At 42.7% G+C, this 18,653-nt stretch overlaps 1 protein-coding gene across 6 annotated transcripts in view; it reads left to right on the forward strand.

Annotated features, from left to right (window-relative positions):
- PHLDB2 (pleckstrin homology like domain family B member 2) overlaps window positions 1-18,653 on the forward strand; it is a 333,291-nt gene that overhangs the window by 210,237 nt on the left and 104,401 nt on the right. For all 6 annotated transcript variants that reach the window (XM_049875765.1, XM_049875785.1, XM_049875770.1 and 3 more), the window contains one exon: window positions 16,889-17,272. In XM_049875765.1, coding sequence (XP_049731722.1) covers window positions 16,889-17,272 — 384 coding nt within the window. The remainder of the gene's footprint in view (window positions 1-16,888; window positions 17,273-18,653) is intronic.

Genomic DNA, 18,653 nt, shown 5'->3' on the forward strand with positions numbered 1-18,653 from the left:
ACCAATACCACAATTTCTTGATTATTGTAGCTATATAATAAATCTTGAAATTGATTCCTCCTACTTTTTTTTTCAAAATTGGTTTAGCTATTCTAGAACAAATTTTATAAATTTTAGAATAACCTTGTCTGTATCTTCAAAAAAATCTTGCTGCAGTTTTCAAAGGAATTGTGTTAAAGGAATTGTGTTAAATTTGCGTATCAACTTGGGGAGAACTGACATCTTTATGATGTTGACTGTTCCAGTCCATGGACATAGTATATCTCTCCATTTCTTTTTTAGATCTTCTTTGGTTTCTTTCATTGCCTTGTGTAGTTTTCAGCATAAGTCCTATAAGTCCTATGCATGTTTTGTTAGGTTTACACCTAAGAATTTCATTTTTTCTTTTAGTGATTATAAGTGGTGTTATATTTTTTATTTCAGTGTCCATTTGCTCATTAGTAATTTATGGAAATACAACTGACTTTTGTACTTTTATCTTGTATCCAACCCCCACTCAGTTACTTCCCAGGGGGGATGAAAACCCCCCTCACTACTCAGCCTTCTCTGGCACCACCCTGGTGTGTGTGGTGGGTAGCAGGGGTTGAAACTCCTTGTTATAGTCTGCTGAGGATGGATGTCTAGGCTCTCCTGTGAGCCTTTGTAGTCGACAGTAGAGATGGGACCACAGTGTTTTCTGTGCTATTAGGGCAGAGTAGAGCAGTTCAGTGATTGACTTAGGAAACTGCCACTTTCTTGGCCTTTTGGATAGAGAGTGGAGTCTATTGTTGGGACTTCTTTTTTTTTGGTATGTTCTTTCTTTTACATTTCAGAGTTGCTGGCTTCTTCAGCTCCAAGTCCGGGATATATGAGGCTAAAAGAAAGCCCGGGGAACTCACCACTGTTTTTTTTCCTTGAGTCCATAGTTCTTTGCAGGAGTGTTTAGTTGTACTTAGTGGGAGGAATACGAAAAAGTATGTCTACTCCATCTTTCCAGAAGTGGAAGTGCTTGAGATTAATTTTTTTTTTTTTTTATTGTGCTTTGGGTGAAAGTTTACAGCTGAAGTTAATTTCTTATACAAAAACTTATATATATATTGTTGTGTGACCTAAGTTGCAATCCCTATAATGTGGCAGCACACTCCCCCTTTCCCCCCTGGGTTTCCTATGTCCATTCAACCGGCTCCTGTTCCTTCCTGCCTTCGCTTCCTGCCTCCGGACAGGTGCTGCTTATTTGGTCTTGTGTATCTGATTGAGCTAAGAAGCACACTCTTCACGAGTATTATTTTATGTTTTATAGTCCATCTGATCTCTTTCTAAAGAGTGGGCTTTGGGAATGGTTTTAGTTAGCAGAACGTCTGGGGGCCATGGCTTTGGGGGTTCCTCCAGTTGGAATCAGACCATTAAGTCTGGTCTTTTTATGTGAATTTGAGCTCTGCTCCACATTCTTCTCCGGCCCTGTCAGGGAATCTCTGTTGTGTTCCCTGTCAGGGTGGTGACATTAATTTTTTCAAGTTCACAACAGCAGGAACTTTGCTCTGGTGAGGTCTAACTGTGGGGGAGATCCTTCTGTGTTATGTTGAAAACTTTGGGTTTGAAAAAATTGACGTTTCACACTCAAAATTGTTAAGACCAGACCATGCACCCCAGTCTGGAATTATGACTTATGTTTTGAGAAAAGATATAATTTTAAGAAAATACTCAACAAAATTAAAAAGAACAAGTTTCTCAAATGTTCATTATTCTTTTATTCTGATTATGGAATAGCAGCTGGAAATCTGGAAGGTCATCTTTTCCATCAGATCACAAAGACCGAGGCCCAAATTATGTCAGGCAGAGATTACAGTTTAAAAGTCATCTTGTGAAAAAGGAAAATTTAGTTACTTCCCTGACATCTCAAATATAGAAAGAAGACAGGCCATTGTTAATTTTGCCTTTGTTGTATATGCAAAACTATGCTTTAAAAAAAAAAATTACCTACTTAATATATCTCTTGTAAATAGTTTAGTAGCATTACAATACTTTGAGTTGCTATGTGATAGTACACTGTCTTTTTTTTTTTTTTTTTACACAAAGACTTCCTTTTTTTACTCTTCTGCTAAATGCATTAAAAAAAATAATCCCTCATTTTTTCTTTAGGATGGATTTTCAAATGTGAAAATTTAGTTACAAATCTTGATACCTCTCATGCATGGTTTTAATTAAACAAGATAAAATATTATATAAAATTGTGAAAGTATTTTAATAAATTTGTCTTTTATAGACTATGGTCCTTCAGGGGAAATAAACAAAAGATCCCATTGGGCTTGGTTAAGTTAAGGTGAAGATGTCAACAAATGACAGCACTAGGGGACTTTTGTGGTGGGTTTTTAATGGCCTAGAGCTAAAGGCTGATTTCCCTAACAAAGGGGACTCCAGCACCTGATAGATTTTCTTCTGAAACACTGTCCATAAAAAAAAAAAATGGAAGAGTAAAAACATCGGCATGTTTTCTTAGCCTCTCGGTGGAAATTGTAATCATATTGATCACATGGATTTCCTTTTTTTCATACCTAGCATTTTTCAGTGTATGGGGAGAAATACATTTTCCCCCTTTAGCTGCCTGAGCTGAGGCAGTAAGGGCATGCAGTCTTACATAATGGTCATCTTCTTTCAAAGTATATCTTTTAATATTTTAACAGTAGTTGACCTCTTACCCTAACATTTTATAAAAGTAAAACTTTTCATAACCTGTATGTCTGTCTGCTAGGTGATTTTAAATTGTAAAATGATACAAAAAAGGCATCAAGGAAAGTTGTAAAGTACAGAACACACTAAAAAAAAAAACCCAGTGCCGTCTAGTTAGACACTAATTGTGGTCAGAAATTAACTTGAGTCTGCCTTAAAAAATGCAAGTAGTAACTAGAGGTGGAAAAAGTAAGTCAGGAAAACATTCTTGGGTGAAAAGTTAACAGGGTTAAATAAATCAAGTGATACTACTTTAGGACACGTTTGCTGTAAGTGAAGATAAAAATAAACGTTACCTCAGTGCGTGTGTGTGTGTGTGTGTGTGTGTACATGTCTGTTGTTGTGTACTGTTGAGTCTGTTCGACTCATAGGGACCCCCTGTGACTGAGTAGAACTGTCCCATAGGCTTTCCTAGGCTGTAATCTTTTCTGGGAGCAGGTCTTTTCTCCCACAGAGTTGCTGGTTGGTTCAAACCACAGACCTTTCCGTTAGCAGCCAAGCACTTAACCATTGCTCCACCAGGGCTCCTTATAGACATAAATGTTTATACCATATATACGTTATATATATTATCTATATCACCAGGCGCTCCTTGGAAACTCTACTGTGTCCTATAGGATCTCTATGAATCGGAATCGACTCGACGGCATTGGGTTTGGTTTTTTTTTTGTTTGATAGCTATATGTTATATATTATTAAATATACTAAAAGTATTAATAATTAAATATATTGTTATAATTTTTTATGTTTTGTATATTCATATGTATATAGTTTTTAAGTATAAATGCCTTCTAAAATAGGGACACAACTAGAATAGTAGTAGAGGCGAGTGGGTTTGAGGAAGATGTTGGTACACAGGTGAGTAATAATGATTAAAGAAAAAATGGTCAGGAGTGGTGAACTGATTCATGAGATAAGGCTGAAAGCACCGTTTCTGTCTGAGTATGAGCAAAGGCAGGACACGACAAACCCTTAAAGTGTTTGGTTGATGCATGCACTCAGAAGCACAGGGACAGGACCTCTGAGGTTTAAGGTAGAGCCAGGGGGAATGTGAAGGAGAAACCTGGGTTTTATGTCCAGGGTGAAGTGTGTGCACAGGAGGGCAGAATGCTGTTTTAGGAAGATAGTTCTTTTTAGAAGTGTGCCATTGGACTTACTGTGTTGTAGGGGTTTGTCTTGGTCATCTAGTGCTGCCACAACAGAAATACCACAAATATCACAAATAGAAATTTATATTCTCACAGTCTAGTAGGTTATAAGCCCAAATTCAGAGTGTCAGCTCCAGGGGAAGGCTTTCTCTCTCTGTTGGCTCTGGAGGAAGGTCCTGGTCCTCAATCTTCCCCTGGTCGAGGACCTTCTCAGGCGCAGGGACCCCAGGTCCAAAGGATGCACTCTGCTCCTGGTGCAGCTTTCTTGGTGGTATGAGGTTCCCCACTCTCAGCTCGCTTCTCTTTCCTTTTTATTTCTTGAGAGATAAGAGGTGATGCAGGCCACACCCCAGGGAAACTCCCTTTACATTGGATCAAGGATCTGACCTGGGTAAGGGTGGTGTTACAAGCCCACCCTAATCCTCTCAACATAAAATTACAATCACAAAATGGAGGACCACCACACAATACTGGGAATCATGGCCTAACCAAGTTGATACACGTGTTTTTGCGGGGACATAATTCAATCCACGACAGGACTGCACATTGTTCTGTGTTGATAAGGATACAGTGAGAAATTGGAAAGATTCCTTCCTCCTGGATGTCTGTGGTGACTGGGCAGAGCTTTGTTGCCAAGGGCTCAGGCATGTGATCCATCACTGGAGCAGAAAATTCTGGGCAGTAAGTAAATTCTCTCTCCTTCCACATCAGCAAAGGAACTCCACAGATCTGTGGAGTTTTTAGGGAGACATTTGGCTGCATAGTGTATTTTTCCCTTACTTCCTTTTCCTGAAAAAGTTGGGTTCAGTTTTGCTTGTTCACCAGTATTGGAGATGGGTTCCCAAGGCCCACAGGCCCACAGGATCATTTCTCTTCAGATTTTTGGTGGAAACCATCTCGAATCATGGTTAACAAACACTGAGTACCTACTATGTGACAGACACCATGCTTAGACTTTATATATAGCACATAATATATTATATGTTGTTGGGTGCTGTCAAGTCTGTTCCCACTCAAAGTGACCCAACAGGACAGAATAGGCCTGCCCCATGGGTGTCCCAGGCTGTAATCTTTATGGGAGCAGATTGCTGGGTCCTTCTTCCAAGGAGCTGCTGGGTGGGTTTGAACTGGCCCCCTTTCAGATAGCAGCCAAGTACTTAACCATTGCACTGCCAGGGCTCTTTATATACATTATATAGTATATAAAATGTTCTATCAAAGGAAACCCTGGTGGCATAGTGGTTAAGTGCTATGCCTGCTAACCAAAAGGTCAGCAGTTCGAATCCACCAGGTGCTTCGTGGAAACTCTATGGGGCAGTTCTACTCTGTCCTATAGGGTCACTATGAGTCAGAATTGACCCGATGGCAGTGCGCTTGGCTTGGGGCATCAATATAAAAGAATCCTAAGGTAGGTACCAATCTTATCCCTGTCTTACAGACCAGGTAGTAGAGGCTGAACTTGATAAATAAGTACTGTGTTAGAGGTCTGGTAAGTACCAGAACCCCAAATCCACAGCTATGTTCTTTCCACATAATCAAACTGAGACACAGATTCTGGTCTGTGTGAGAGAGAAGCAGCTTACCTCACTAAGCATTAAACTGTAAGATGACAAAGAGGTACTCAGCTTCCTTCATCAAAAGGCCTGACAGCATCAAGATATTTTGTTTCAACTGAAACATCTTTATTTGAAAGCCCTTCTCCTATTTCTGGTTGTTTTGCGCCTCATTTTCCTGGAGAAATGAGAGGTGCTCCTTCCGCCTGCCTTCTGATCCCCTGTACCCAGGCTGCATAAAGCCTAGAGTACACCGCCTGGGTTACTGGGGCCAGGAATGAGTGGGGAGTGAAGTGTCCAGCCTTAGTAACTCCCTTGAGGTTGGGGATGAGTGGGTTTGTGGGCATGAGGAAAGCAGGGAAGTAGAATTGTACACCTACTAGGTAACTGGATAAAGATAATTTATAGTTTATTTTCGAGGATTTTAGTACATTTTCAGACAGAAGGGAAGGCATCATTAGGGAAAAGTAAGGGTGTAGGAGAGGAGCGATTGATAGAACCAAGCCAAAAAGGGACTGTGGACGCAGGGTGCGGGCAGAGGACTCCTCCTTGAAAAGCTGAGGGACTGTCCTTGAATCACTGAGCTAGTGCTTAGATTGTGTTTGCTGCGTGTATGAGCTTCTTAAGACTGCCGTAGCAAAGTACCACAAAATGGGTACCTGAAAACAAAAGACATTTATTCTCTTGGTTCCGGACACTAGAAGTCTGAAATCAAACTGTTGGCAGGGCTGTGCTGTCTCTGAAGTCTCTAGGGGTGAATCCTTCCTAGCCTCTTCTGGCTTCTGGTGGTTGCTTTGCAATCCTTGGGTTCCTTGGCTTGTAGACTCATCAATCCAGTTTCCTGTCTCCACTGTCACACAGTGTTCTCCTTGTGTGCTCTGTCTGTTTTCTTCTCTTGTAAGGACACCAGTTATTGGATTTAAAAAAAACTGTTGCCACTGAGTCGATTCCAACTCATAGCAACCTGTAGGACAGAGTAGAACTGCTCCATAGGGTTTCCAAGGAGTGGCTGGTAGATTTGAACTGCCAACCTTTTGGTTAGCAGCTTGAGCTCTTAACCACTTCGCCACCAGGGCTCTGTTATTGGATTAGGTCCACCCAAATCCAAGATGATCTTAACTGATTATATCCGCAAAGACCATATTTCCAAATAAGGTCACATTCTGAGGTTCCTGGTGGACATGAATTTTGGGGGAACACTATTCAACTCAGTATACTATTCAGTCTAGTCCTGGGCACTGTTCTAAATGCTCTCACTATGTAATAACCTTACAACAACCCTATAAAGTAGAAAACCCATTGCCGTTGAGTTGATTAGTAATCCCCCACTTTAAAGATGAAACAGAGGCATAGAGAAGCTAAATGACTTGCCCCAAACCACATGAGTAGCAACAGAATCAGGATTTAAACCCACGGAATCTGGCTCAGGTGCATGCTCTTAGCCGTTATGCTACATTGAAGGCAGGAGGATCAGGTAGATAAAGACAGAGGAGGAAAGTTTGGGGAGCGTATTTGAGAAGCAGTATTACAAATCGCTGAGTATTAAATGTCCTTCTGGTTGTTTGTATTTGTCTTCCTTTCCCTTTGTCCATGGTTATCCATGCCTACGGAGGGAGAGCAGGCATGTATAATACAAAATCCTGCGGTAATCTGTGCGTAACAAATGCCTGTAGGTCAGTTAGTGCCTGTCACATCATGCGTAACCAACTTCCCTGGTAGCTTACATTTTCTTCCAGCACAGATACAGTCACACAACGCCGTTACGTTTTCTTTTGTCAGTCCTAACGGGCCAGCTTTCTTATCCATTATCAGGACTCAAGGGATCCCAACAGCCCCAAAGAAACTTTTGGAATACATTCAAAGGGTGCATCAGCAGGAGTCAGGGACCCTGGTCTACGAGAAGGCAGCAGACTGAGATGGGTTGGAGCTGGCCACAAGGAAGCAGAATTTCCAGAATTGCACAAATTGTGATGTTTCAATTAGGTGGGAAGGTGAGGAGCAAAAACAGAAGAAATGGTGAAAAGTCTTTGTGAGGCAGTGTAATGGTCAGTGGTCACTTAGTGCTTTATTAGACCAGAGGCTTGAAGGCAGACTTCCTAGCCAGTCAATGAAATAGAATATTCTGACACAGAAACTAAGCCCTGTTCGTGCACTGGTTAAGACCTCAGGCTGCTAACTAAAAGGTTGGTAGTTCAAATCCACCAGCTACTCCTTGGAAACCCTACGGGGCAGTACTACTCTGTCCTATAGGGTTGTGATGAGTTGGAATCTACTCTAGTAGCAATGGGTTTATTTTGGCTTCTGTGAAGAACGACAAAAAACCTTTATTTACATATATACATTTTGAATCAAGTCATTTATTCTAAGCTGATAAAAACAGTGCTAAGGCAATGCCTCCCCCACGTGTCTGTCAGTTTGTCGTACTGTGGGGGCTTGCGTGTTGCTGTGATGCTGGAAGCTAGGCCACCGGTATTCAGATACCAGCAGGGTCACCCATGGAGGACAGGTTTCAGCTGAGCTTCCAGACTAAGACAGACTAGGAAGAAGGACCCAGCAGTCTACTTCTGAAAAGCATTAGCCAGTGAAAACCTTATGAATAGCAGTGGAACATTGTCTGATATAGTGTTGGAAGATGAGCCCCCCCAGGTTGGAAGGCACTCAAAAGATGACTGGGGAAGAGCTGCCTCCTCAAAGTAGAGTCGATCTTAATGACATGGAGGAGTAAAGCTTTTGGAACCTTCATTTGCTGATGTGGAATGACTCAAAATGAGAAGAAACAGCTGCAACCATCCGTTAATAACTGGTACCTGGAATGTACAAAGTATAAATCTAGGAAAATTGGAAATCGTCAAAAATGAAATGGGACACATAGACATCGATATTCTAGGCATTAGTGAGCTGAAATGGACTGGTATTGGCCATTTTGAATCAGAAAATCATGTAGTCTACTATGCTGGGAATGATAACTCGAAGAGGAATGGTGTTGCATTCATCGTCAAAACGAACGTTTCAAGATGTATCCTGAAGTACAACGCTATCGGTGGTAGGATAGTATCCATACGCCTACAAGGAAGACCAGTTAATATGACTATTATTCAAATTTACACACCAACCACTAGGGCCAAAGATGAAGAAATAGAAAATTTTTATCAGCTGCTGCAGTCTGAAATTGATCGAACATGCAATCAAGATGCACTGATAATTACTGCCGATTGGAATGCGAAAGTTGGAAACAAAGAAGGATCAGTAGTTGGAAAATGTGGCCTTGGTGATAGAAACAATGCCAGAGATCGAATGATAGAATTCTGCAAGACCAATGACTTCTTCATTGCAAATACCTTTTTTGACCAACATGAACGGCAACAATACACATGGACCTCATCAGGTGGAACACACAGAAATCAAACTGACTACACATGTGGAAAGAGACAATGGAAAAGCTCAATATCAGTCAGAACAAGGCCAGGGGCTGACTGTGGAACAGACCATCAATTGCTCATATGCAAGTTCAAGCTGAAACTGAAGAAAATCAGAACAGGTCCACGAGAGCCAAAATATGACCTTGACTATATCCCACCTGAATTTAGAGACCATCTGAAGAATAGGTTTGATGCATTGAACACTAGTGACTGAAGACCAGATGAGTTGTGGAATGACATAAAGGACATCATCCATGAAGAAAGCAAGAGGTCATTGAAAAGACAGGAAAGAATGAAAAGACCAAGATGGATGTCAGAGGAGACTCTGAAACTTGCTCTCTAATGTTGAGCCGCTAAAGCAAAAGGAAGAATTGATGAAGTAAAGGAACTGAACAGAAGATTTCAAAAGGCAGCTCGAGAAGACAAAGTAAAGTATTATGACATGTGCAAAGAGCTGGAGATGGAAAACCAAAAGGGAAGAACATGCTTGGCATTTCTCCAGCTGAAAGAACTGAAGAAAAAGTTGAAGCTTCGAGTTGCAATAGTGAAGGATTCTATGGGGAAAATATTAAATGATGCCGGAAGCATCAAAAGAAGATGGAAGGAATACACAGAGTCATTGTACTAAAAAGAATTAGTCGATGTTCAACCATTTCAAGAGGTGGCAAATGATCAGGAACCGATGGTACTGAAGGAAGAAGTCCAAGCTGCTCTGAGGGCATTGGCAAAAAACAAGGCTCCAGGAATTGATGGAATATTAATTGAGATGTTTCAACAAACAGATGGAGCGCTGGAGGTGCTCACTCGTCTATGCCAAGAAATATGGAAGACAGCTTCCTGGCCAACTGACTGGAAGAGATCCATACTTATACCTATTCCCAAGAAAGGTGATCCAACTGAATGTGGAAATTATAAAACAATATCATACATAAGCAAAATTTTGCTGAAGATCATTAAAAAACGGCTGCAGCAGTGTATCAACAGGAGGCTGACAGAAATTCAGGCCGGTTTCAGAAGAGGACATGGAACCAGGGATATCATATGGATCCTGGCTGAAAGCAGAGAATACCAGAAGGATGTTTACCTGTGTTTTATTGACTATGCAAAGGCATTCGACTGTGTGGATCATAACAAACTATGGACAACATTGCCAAGAATGGGAATTCCAGAACACTTAATTGTCTTCATGAGGAGCCTTTACATAGATCAAGAGGTGGTTGTTCGGACAGAACAAGGGGATACTGATTGGCTTAAAGTAAGGAAAGGTGTATGTCAGGGTTGTATTCTTTCACCATACCAATTCAATCTGTATGCTGAGCAAATAATCCGAGAAGCTGAACTATAAGAAGAAAAACGGGGCATTAGGATTGGAGGAAGACTCATTAACAACCTGCGTTATGCAGATGACACAACCTTGCTTGCTGAAAGTGAAGAGGACTTAAAGCACTTACTAATGAAGATCAAAGACCACAGCCTTCAGTATGGATTACACCTCAATGTAAAGAAAACAAAAGTCTTCACAAGTAGACCAATGAGCAACATCATGATAAACGGAGAAAAGATTGAAGTTGTCAAGGATTTCATTTTACTTGGATCCACAATCAACAGCCATGAAAGCAGCAGTCAAGAAATGAAAAAATGCATTGCACTGGGTAAATCTGCTGCAAAGGGCCTCTTCTAATTGTTGAAGAGCAAAGATGTCACTTTGAAGATTAAGGTGTGCCTGACCGAAGCCATGGTATTTTCAATCACATCGTATGCATGTGAAAGCTGGACAATGAATAAGGAGGACTGAAGAATTGATGCCTTTGAATTGTGGTGTTGGCGAAGAATATTGAATATACCATGGACTGCCAAAAGAACGAACAAATCTGTCTTAGAAGAGTACGGCCAGAATGCTCCTTAGAGGTAAGGATGGCGAGACTGCGTCTTATACACTTTGGACATGTTGTCAGGAGGGATCAGTCCCTGGAGAAGGACATCATGCTTGGCAGAGTACAGGGTCAGCAGAAAAGAGGAAGACCCTCAACGAGGTGGGTTGACACAGTGGCTGCAACAATGAGCTCAAGCATAACAACGATTATAAGGATGCTCAGGACCGAGCAGTGTTTGGTTCTGTTGCGCATAGGGTCGCTGTGAGTCGGAACTGGCTCAACGGCACCTAACAACAACAGCAACAAGGCAATGTCTGAGTAAGTAGCTGAGCTTCCTTTAGTACGACCCCTGAGTCCTCATCTCCAAGTTTTGGGCCAGTCATGTGCCTGAAATTAAACAGGGTTTCTTAGTCATAAATAGGTCCCTGGGTGGCACAAACGATTAAGCATGTTTGGCTACTAACCAAAAGGTTGGGAGTTTGAACCTACCCAGAGGAAGAAAGTCCTGGCAATCTGCTTCCAAAAGGTCATAACCACGAAAACACTGTGGAGCGCAGTTGTACTGTGACATGCATGGGGTTGCCATGAGTCAGAACCAAGTAGACAGCAACTGCTTTTTTTGTCTTTTTTTTTTTTTATCAGTCACATGGGCTTCTGTGGTAAAAAGGGAAAAAACATTATCTCAGAGGCTTACACAAGTCTCTGTTTCTCCCTCCTCCTGTATGGCCAGTGCAGATTGACTGAGGCCTCTGCCCCATGTTTCCTCTCTTGGGACCCAGAATGATGGAGCCAACAACATCTGCAGCGTCACTTTGTCATGGCAAGAATGCATGTGATGAATCACAGACTGTTCACACATTGCTTCTCAGCTTCCAATGGCCGATGCAAGCCTGATGACCATTTCTAAGTTGGGACTGGGGCAGAAAAGTGCAGTCTGTCCTGTTCCCAGAAAGGAGAACTAGTCAGAGTAGCCTGAATCCCTATCCCAAGGGATTTATCTCTAAAAAGAAATGCTGTTTTGTGCGTGGAATTCAGTCTGACTCATAGCACCCTGTATGACAAAGTAGAACTGCCCCACACGGTTTCCTAGGCTGTGATATTTACAAAAAATCACCAGGTCTTTACTCCCTCTAAAGGAGCTAGTGGGTTCGAACAACTGACCTTTTGGGCAGCAGCCAAGTGCTTGACCATTGCTGCATCACATAAAAGACTTAACCGTTTCTTCTATTTTTGCTCCTCATCTTCTTGCCTATTTGAGACATCACAATTTGTTTGTGCAATCCTGGAAATTCTCCTTGTTTCCACCCTCAACCCATCTCAGCCTGCCGCCTTCTTGTAGACCAGGGTCCCTGACTCTGGCCCATGCATATTTTGAATTTATTCCGAAAGTTTCTTTGGGGCTGTTGGGATCCCTTGAGTCCTGATATGAAGAGGAAGAAAGCTGGCCCATTTCTGTGTGTGCTATGTGTGTACCTCACCTGTCTTCTCCAAAGGGCCCCATCCCTCTGGCCACATAGTTGCTGATCTCTGAGCTACCATGGCTCTCGGCCTTGGCTTATGTCGTTCCTTTACAGAAATACCCTTTGCACCCCACTTGTCCAACAGAGAAACTCATGTTTATCCATGAGGACTCAACTCAGATTTTGCTTATCTCTAATTTTATGTGTTACTTCTCCATATGCGAATCCGTAGGTTTTCTACAAACCTCTATTATCACTTTTCCTGTACTTGATTACTTCTCTGTGCTTCCTGTTTAAGATCTGAGGGTAGAAATGATGTCTGTTTTCACCTTTGTATCCCCAGCGCGGTCCTTGGCGGATGTTGTTTTTGCGGTTAGTTGTTGTGGAGTCAGCCCCCAACTCATGGCTCGCCCACCCACAGCGAGATCAGACTCTTGTGATCCATACGGTTTTCCTTACCTGATTTTTTGGAAGTGGGTCGCCAGGCCATTCTTCCTAGTCTGTCTTAGTCTGAAAGCCCTGCTGAAACCTGTTCGGCATCATTGTGTAACACGCAAGCCTCCACTGACAGAGGGGCAGTAGCTGCTTTTGAGGTACAGTGGCCAGAATAATATGCAAGTCCCCCACGAGGAAGGTGGGAACCCTACCGCTGAATGGCATGTAGTAACTTAAATCTTCTTCAGACTGGAGATTATGGAGACAATGAATCCCTAGGGTTCCTAGAAGTAGAGCCATACTTATCAGTCCTCTTAAAAAGGTTCTCTTAAAAGGAAAAAAATCTACTTTTAACTAAACCATTTCTAACCATTAAAGGTTAACCCTTTTGTTTTATGTAATAAGTGACCAAACGTAGTTAATTATGGCAAAAAGACTTAAAGAATTCACGCGTACTTAAGTATTGGGCGGTTGGCCTTCTGTCTAGTTTATTTACACATGCAGTTATATTTACAGTCCTGTGGCCTAGATTGGCTGGCGTTGGTTGCAAGGGGACTACGTGGGTTCAGGATGAATGGGGTCCCTGATGAGGACTGGGAAGCTGCAGCGGGCACTGCCAGATACATTTCTCTGAAAAAGGAAGTAAGCTCCAGAAACCAAAAAACATCCATCCAAACCTTGGCTGACTTTTGTTTAACCAATAGGGAAAACAGTTGCACACAGATTCTCTACAGTTGTATTTTAAAGATCTTGCATTTGCTTTCAAAGGAGCTCTGGTGGCAAACTGGTTAAGTGCTAGGCTGCTAACCAAAACAAACCCTTCAGGCAGCTATTCAGGAAAAAGACCAGGTGGTCTGCTCCAGTAAAGATTACAGCCTAGGCAACGCTATGGGGCAGGTATACTCTGAGGTTATGAGTTGCAGGTCACCTGGACAGCATCTAACAGAGCTGTCCTTTCCTTCAGAGCTTCCTTTGATCTATGTGGAGTGTGGAGACAGAGGAAAGGGAAAACAGGGAGGGAGTAAAAGATAATAAGGTACTTAAAATAGTTGGATTAAAAGTGACCTACTTTCTGAACCTCTATTGCCAATGTTTTGGGTTATCAATATTTGGGTTCTGTAATCATGGCCGTTCAACAGAATGAACAGTCGGTTGCTGGTTTGGAAAGGTGGGTAGGATTTGGAGATCTCAGAGAAAGCTTTTAAAGAGGGCAGCCTCCTGACCCAGCCTATTGCCAGGTGACGCTTCAAAGAAAATTGAGCTTTAGGTAGGCAACTGTACACTTCAGTTGGTCAGGGCCAATTCCAGTTTGCCCTCAATGTTCCAGCATAGTTATTAATAGAGCCCTCCTTAAAGAGTCCCTGGGTGGCACAGACAGCTTAACAGTTGGCAGTTCAGATCCACCCAGAGGCACCTCGGGAAAAAAAAAAATCTGGTAATCTACTTCTGAAAACTCAGCCGTTGAAAACCGTAGGGCACAGTTCTACTCTGAAACACATCGGGCTGCCATGAGTCAGAAGTGACTCAACATTGGCTGTCCTGGATTGGATTCTCAAGAATCCTGGTCTGCAGGTCACCCTGTTTAGAGGTCGTGGAAGGTGGAGGAACTGGTGGGATGAATGGGACAGAACAAGACTCCAGAATGAGGAGTGTTGAAGAGAGAATTATCTTATGAGGATAATTTTTGTTCAGAGTTTTCCTTAAAAGGCTTCTCTTTGAGTGCTCTCTGAAATGCTTTGCAGACTTTCTTCTGACGCACTTCTCGTCATCAGTTTATTTTTCTTTGAGGTGCTTTTATGGGGAAAAGTGTGTCTCGGCGTGCCTGGATTTTGTTGCGACTCGTGGGCAGTCATGTTGCTTGTGTGTGCGATTCAAGCCTGGACAGATTGGCCATGAATGGGGTGATAAGAATAGGGAGAAGCACATACCAGTAGACCAGACTTCCTGTGCACAAGCCTTTGAATCCTGCTTCTCGCTTCTGAAATAGCATTCATCTTAGGGCTGGGATCATTTATTCTCTCTGGAATTAAGCAATAGCACTGGCAGCCACAGGAACTATTTTGGGAAGGAGATGTGGGAAGCATTTTGCTGTGTGTTCAGTGCTTTCCTGCTTTTGATGCCTGCACTGTTCAGTGTAGTCATTATAAGTGACAACCGACAACTTTCAGGTAATCCCAAGTGTAGTCAACATCAAGCCTAATGTATGTATATGCATTCCCACCAGAAAACCAGACCCACTGCCGTCGAGTCGATTCCAACTCGTAGCGACCCTATAGGACAGAGTAGAACTGCCCCATAGGGTTTCCAAGGCTGTAAATCTTAATGGGAGCAGACTGCCACAACTTTCTCCCATGGAGCAGCTGGTGGGTTCGAACCGCTAGCCTTTTGGTTGGCAGACGGTTGCTTTAACCACTGGGCCACGAGGGATCCTCCTGTATATATGCTATGAACTATAAATATCAGTAAAAACTGAGCTCAGATGCTTCAAATGAATTAACTTAAAGTGCAGAAAGGGACCCTGTCTTTGGAGACTGGCCTGTAGTACAGATGCCATTGCAAGGGGGTAAAATACGATATCTTAGTCCTGACCCCTCTTCACGTGTGCCCCTGCAGATTGTCTACTGCATATGTATTCTCGCATAGACATTTCTGGATTATAGCAGAAGTTTAAAATAAGGTAGTGACTGCTTCCCCCCCCCGCCCCCCGCCCCATAAAGCCGAGGTGGGTGGGGCTTGGCAGCTGGTGGCAGCTGCAGGGATAAGTAAGCCCTGGGGCTCCTGGATGGACGGGATGCAGAGGAGCGTGGGATGAGGGTGTGCAGGTGTGAGTGCCGGCCGTGGGGAGAGGCCCTGCGGACAGAGCTGAGGAGAGAGCTGCAGATGGAGTCCAGAAGATGGTCAAGCAGTGAAAGGGAGGTGGGGCTTTTCGGAACCGTTTCATAGCCCTTTTGATCAAGTTGCTGCTTTCTGGGGGTTGGGGGGGTTACTTTAGAGGGCAGATGTAAGTCAGATGGACCTTAAATAGCATCTACCTTTTCATTAAATTAATGTATTTAGGGGAAATCAGGAAACCATGCTGGTCTGTTCCTATTTTACTTTTCTGTTCAATACTAATTCAGCTAATGAGCTATAACTGCCTTCTGAATTCTGTCTTTACAAATTAGCTCCAATCAGGAATTGAAAACAGCTGCCCAGGGCTGCTGAACTTTTTTCAATTTTGAAACCGGTAAACAGTTTGGAAAATGTTTTTCTGTAGACGGCTTTTGAATTCTGTTTTTGTGGTCGATGTCATCACAACAGATGTTTTCAGGTTGGCATTGGAATGACTGTGAAGGGTGAAAATGATTAGGTTCCCTAACCCCTAACAATACTGTCTAGGCCTAGGGTAAGCATTTTGTAAATTCTGTTTTCTGCTGTTGGCAAACATGTATTTACTTAAAGTTAAAAATCACCAATCTCTACATGTTTTTAAATGTGGAGCCTGCTGAAATGTGGTTAGTGGTACCATTATAGACATCAGTGCTCTCTGTATATTGATTTTTCGAAAAAATGAACAGTCTATTTATTGTCCAGTTAAATGAATCAAAGGTTTAACGTTCTTAGAATTCAAATATATTGATGTCTTTCCATTTGGATATGATATGTAATGTTCTTTTTTAGAGCAACCCACCTATCGTTTTCTAATTTTACTCATTCCTGGGAGAAATTAGTGGAAAAGACCTTTTTTTGATGACCAGGCATAAATAGCCTTGAAAATATTGAAGTCAAACACGTAGATATGCCTTTTAAATCAAAAGATGCTTACGTAGCATTTTGCCTTTTGTGTGTCCAATAACAGCATAATAAAACTTCTGTGGAAAAAGAATTTTCAGTGCAAATGTTAAGTCTACAGCGATGAAAGAACTACGTATTGTTGAAGGTAGATAGGTGAAGGGTGGGAAGGGGGATGGACAGAAAACGGAGGTAAGAAAAAATGAACCTTGACGTGTCTGGAGAATTGATAAATTAAGAAAAGGCTTACTGAGTGCTAGTGTGTGCTGGGGCCAAACTGGGGAACAGGAGTTAAGGGGATGGCTTTAATTGAGCTGTGGAGTGGAATCAGGCATTGTGAACTTTTGTTTCATTCGGATCCTTACTTCATCCCTTAAAGATGATGGAAGGTCATCACCAGCTGAGTGTCTGTGGTGTCTCTGTAGAGTGAAGTTGCTGATGGCCCCGCCTCTGGGTCTATTTACGTGGAGTTTCTCCATTCCCAGAGGCCCGCTGACCTCCCTCTGCTGTCTTGTGTTCCAGGAGCGACAGCGTCTGGAGACAATTCTCAGTCTCTGTGCTGAGTACACCAAGCCTGACAGCCGCATAGGCACAGGCACCACTGTGGCCCATGTGCAGAAGATCAATAAGGAGCTTGAGAAGCTGCAGCTCTCTGATGAGGAGTCTGTATTTGAAGAAGCCCTGACGATCCCTGACATGAGATACAGGTGCCACCGGAAGGGGTCGCTCCATGATGGGGACTTGGCTGGCTTCGGGAGCCCCAGCCAGGGCACTGCCAGCTTCCTCTCCCCAAGGAGCATCAGAAACGATGAACAGTTCACTGACCTCACGAAGACCTCCCCACTACCTTCTTCTGCCTTTCTGAAAGCTTCCAGCGAGTCCGCTTATCTAAGTATCCTACCAAAGGTAATGTTGGCAGAGCAAAGAGACTGGGATTGAGCACCTAAGGCTGTGCATATAGGCTGGCCTAGAAATGACGGGGAAACCCTGGTGGTATAGTGGTTAAGAGCTACGGCTGCTAACTGAAAGGTCAGCAGTTCGAATCCACCAGGTGCTCCTTGGAAACCCTGTGGGGCAGTTCTACTCTGTCCCATAGGGTCTCTATGAGTCGGAATTGTCTCAAGGGCATCGGGTATGTATGTATATATGTAGAAATGACAGATTTTGCCATGTTAGTTTTCCACAATGTTTTCGGTGAAGTTATCTGAACGAGGTTGGCAAATTTACCTGTTTACCACAAGTAACAAAATTGCAGTATGAAAAAATGTAGAGGGTGCAAAGAGAAAAATAGAAGTTTCTCCCCTTGTTCCCTGCTAGCTGTACACTTGAGAGATAAACAGTTAAAAAGTGCCTTATGTGCCTTCCTGGTGTTTTCTGTGCACATATGGCCATATATTATGGGCATACCAAATCAAAAAAACAAGTTGCTGTCCAGGTGATCCTGACTCATGATAACCTCATGTGTGTCAGAATAGAACTGTGCTCTGTAGGGTTTTCTTTTCTTATTTTAATTTTATTGTGCTTTAGGTAAAAGTTTATAGTGCAAATTAGTTTCTCATTCAAAATTTTATACACAAATTGTTTTATGACATTGCTTGCAATCCCCGAATGTGACAGCACTCTCCCCCTTTCTACCCCAGGTTCCCTGTGTTTGTTCGTACAGTTTTCCTGTCTCTTCCTGACTTCTTGTCTTGCTTTTGGGCAGGAGTTGCCCACTTGATCTCATATATTTGATTGAACTAGGGAGCACATTCCTTACTTGTTATTGTTTGTTTTATAGGTCTGTCTAATCTTTGTCTGAAAAGTGGGCTTCAGTTCTAAGTTAGCAGGGTGTCTAGGGGCCATAGTCTTGAAGCTTCTTCCAGTTTCTGTCAGACCAATAAGTCTGGTCTTTTTTGTGATTTTGAATCCTGTTCTACATTTTTCTCCTGTTCTGCCTGGGACCCTCTATTGTCATCCCTGTCAGAGTGATCTGTGGTGGTAGCCTGACACCATCTCGCTCTTCTCGGCTCATGGTGGTGGGAGCTGTGGTTCATGTGGTCCTTTAGCCCTGTGGGCTAATATTTTCCTTGTGTCTTTGGTTTTCTTCATTCTCTTTTGCCCTGAATGGGATGGGGCCAATAGATGTATCTTAGATGGCAGGTTTCAAGCTTTTAAGACCCCAGCTACTACTCACCAAAGTAGGATGTAGAACATTTTCTTTATGAACTATGTTATGCTAGTTGACCTAGATATCTCCCGAGACCATGGTCCCCAGCCCTCACCCCAGTAACTTGGTCCCTCAAGG

The sequence above is a fragment of the Elephas maximus genome, chromosome 1, assembly GCF_024166365.1.
Source record: "Elephas maximus indicus isolate mEleMax1 chromosome 1, mEleMax1 primary haplotype, whole genome shotgun sequence".
Taxonomy (NCBI): domain Eukaryota; kingdom Metazoa; phylum Chordata; class Mammalia; order Proboscidea; family Elephantidae; genus Elephas; species Elephas maximus.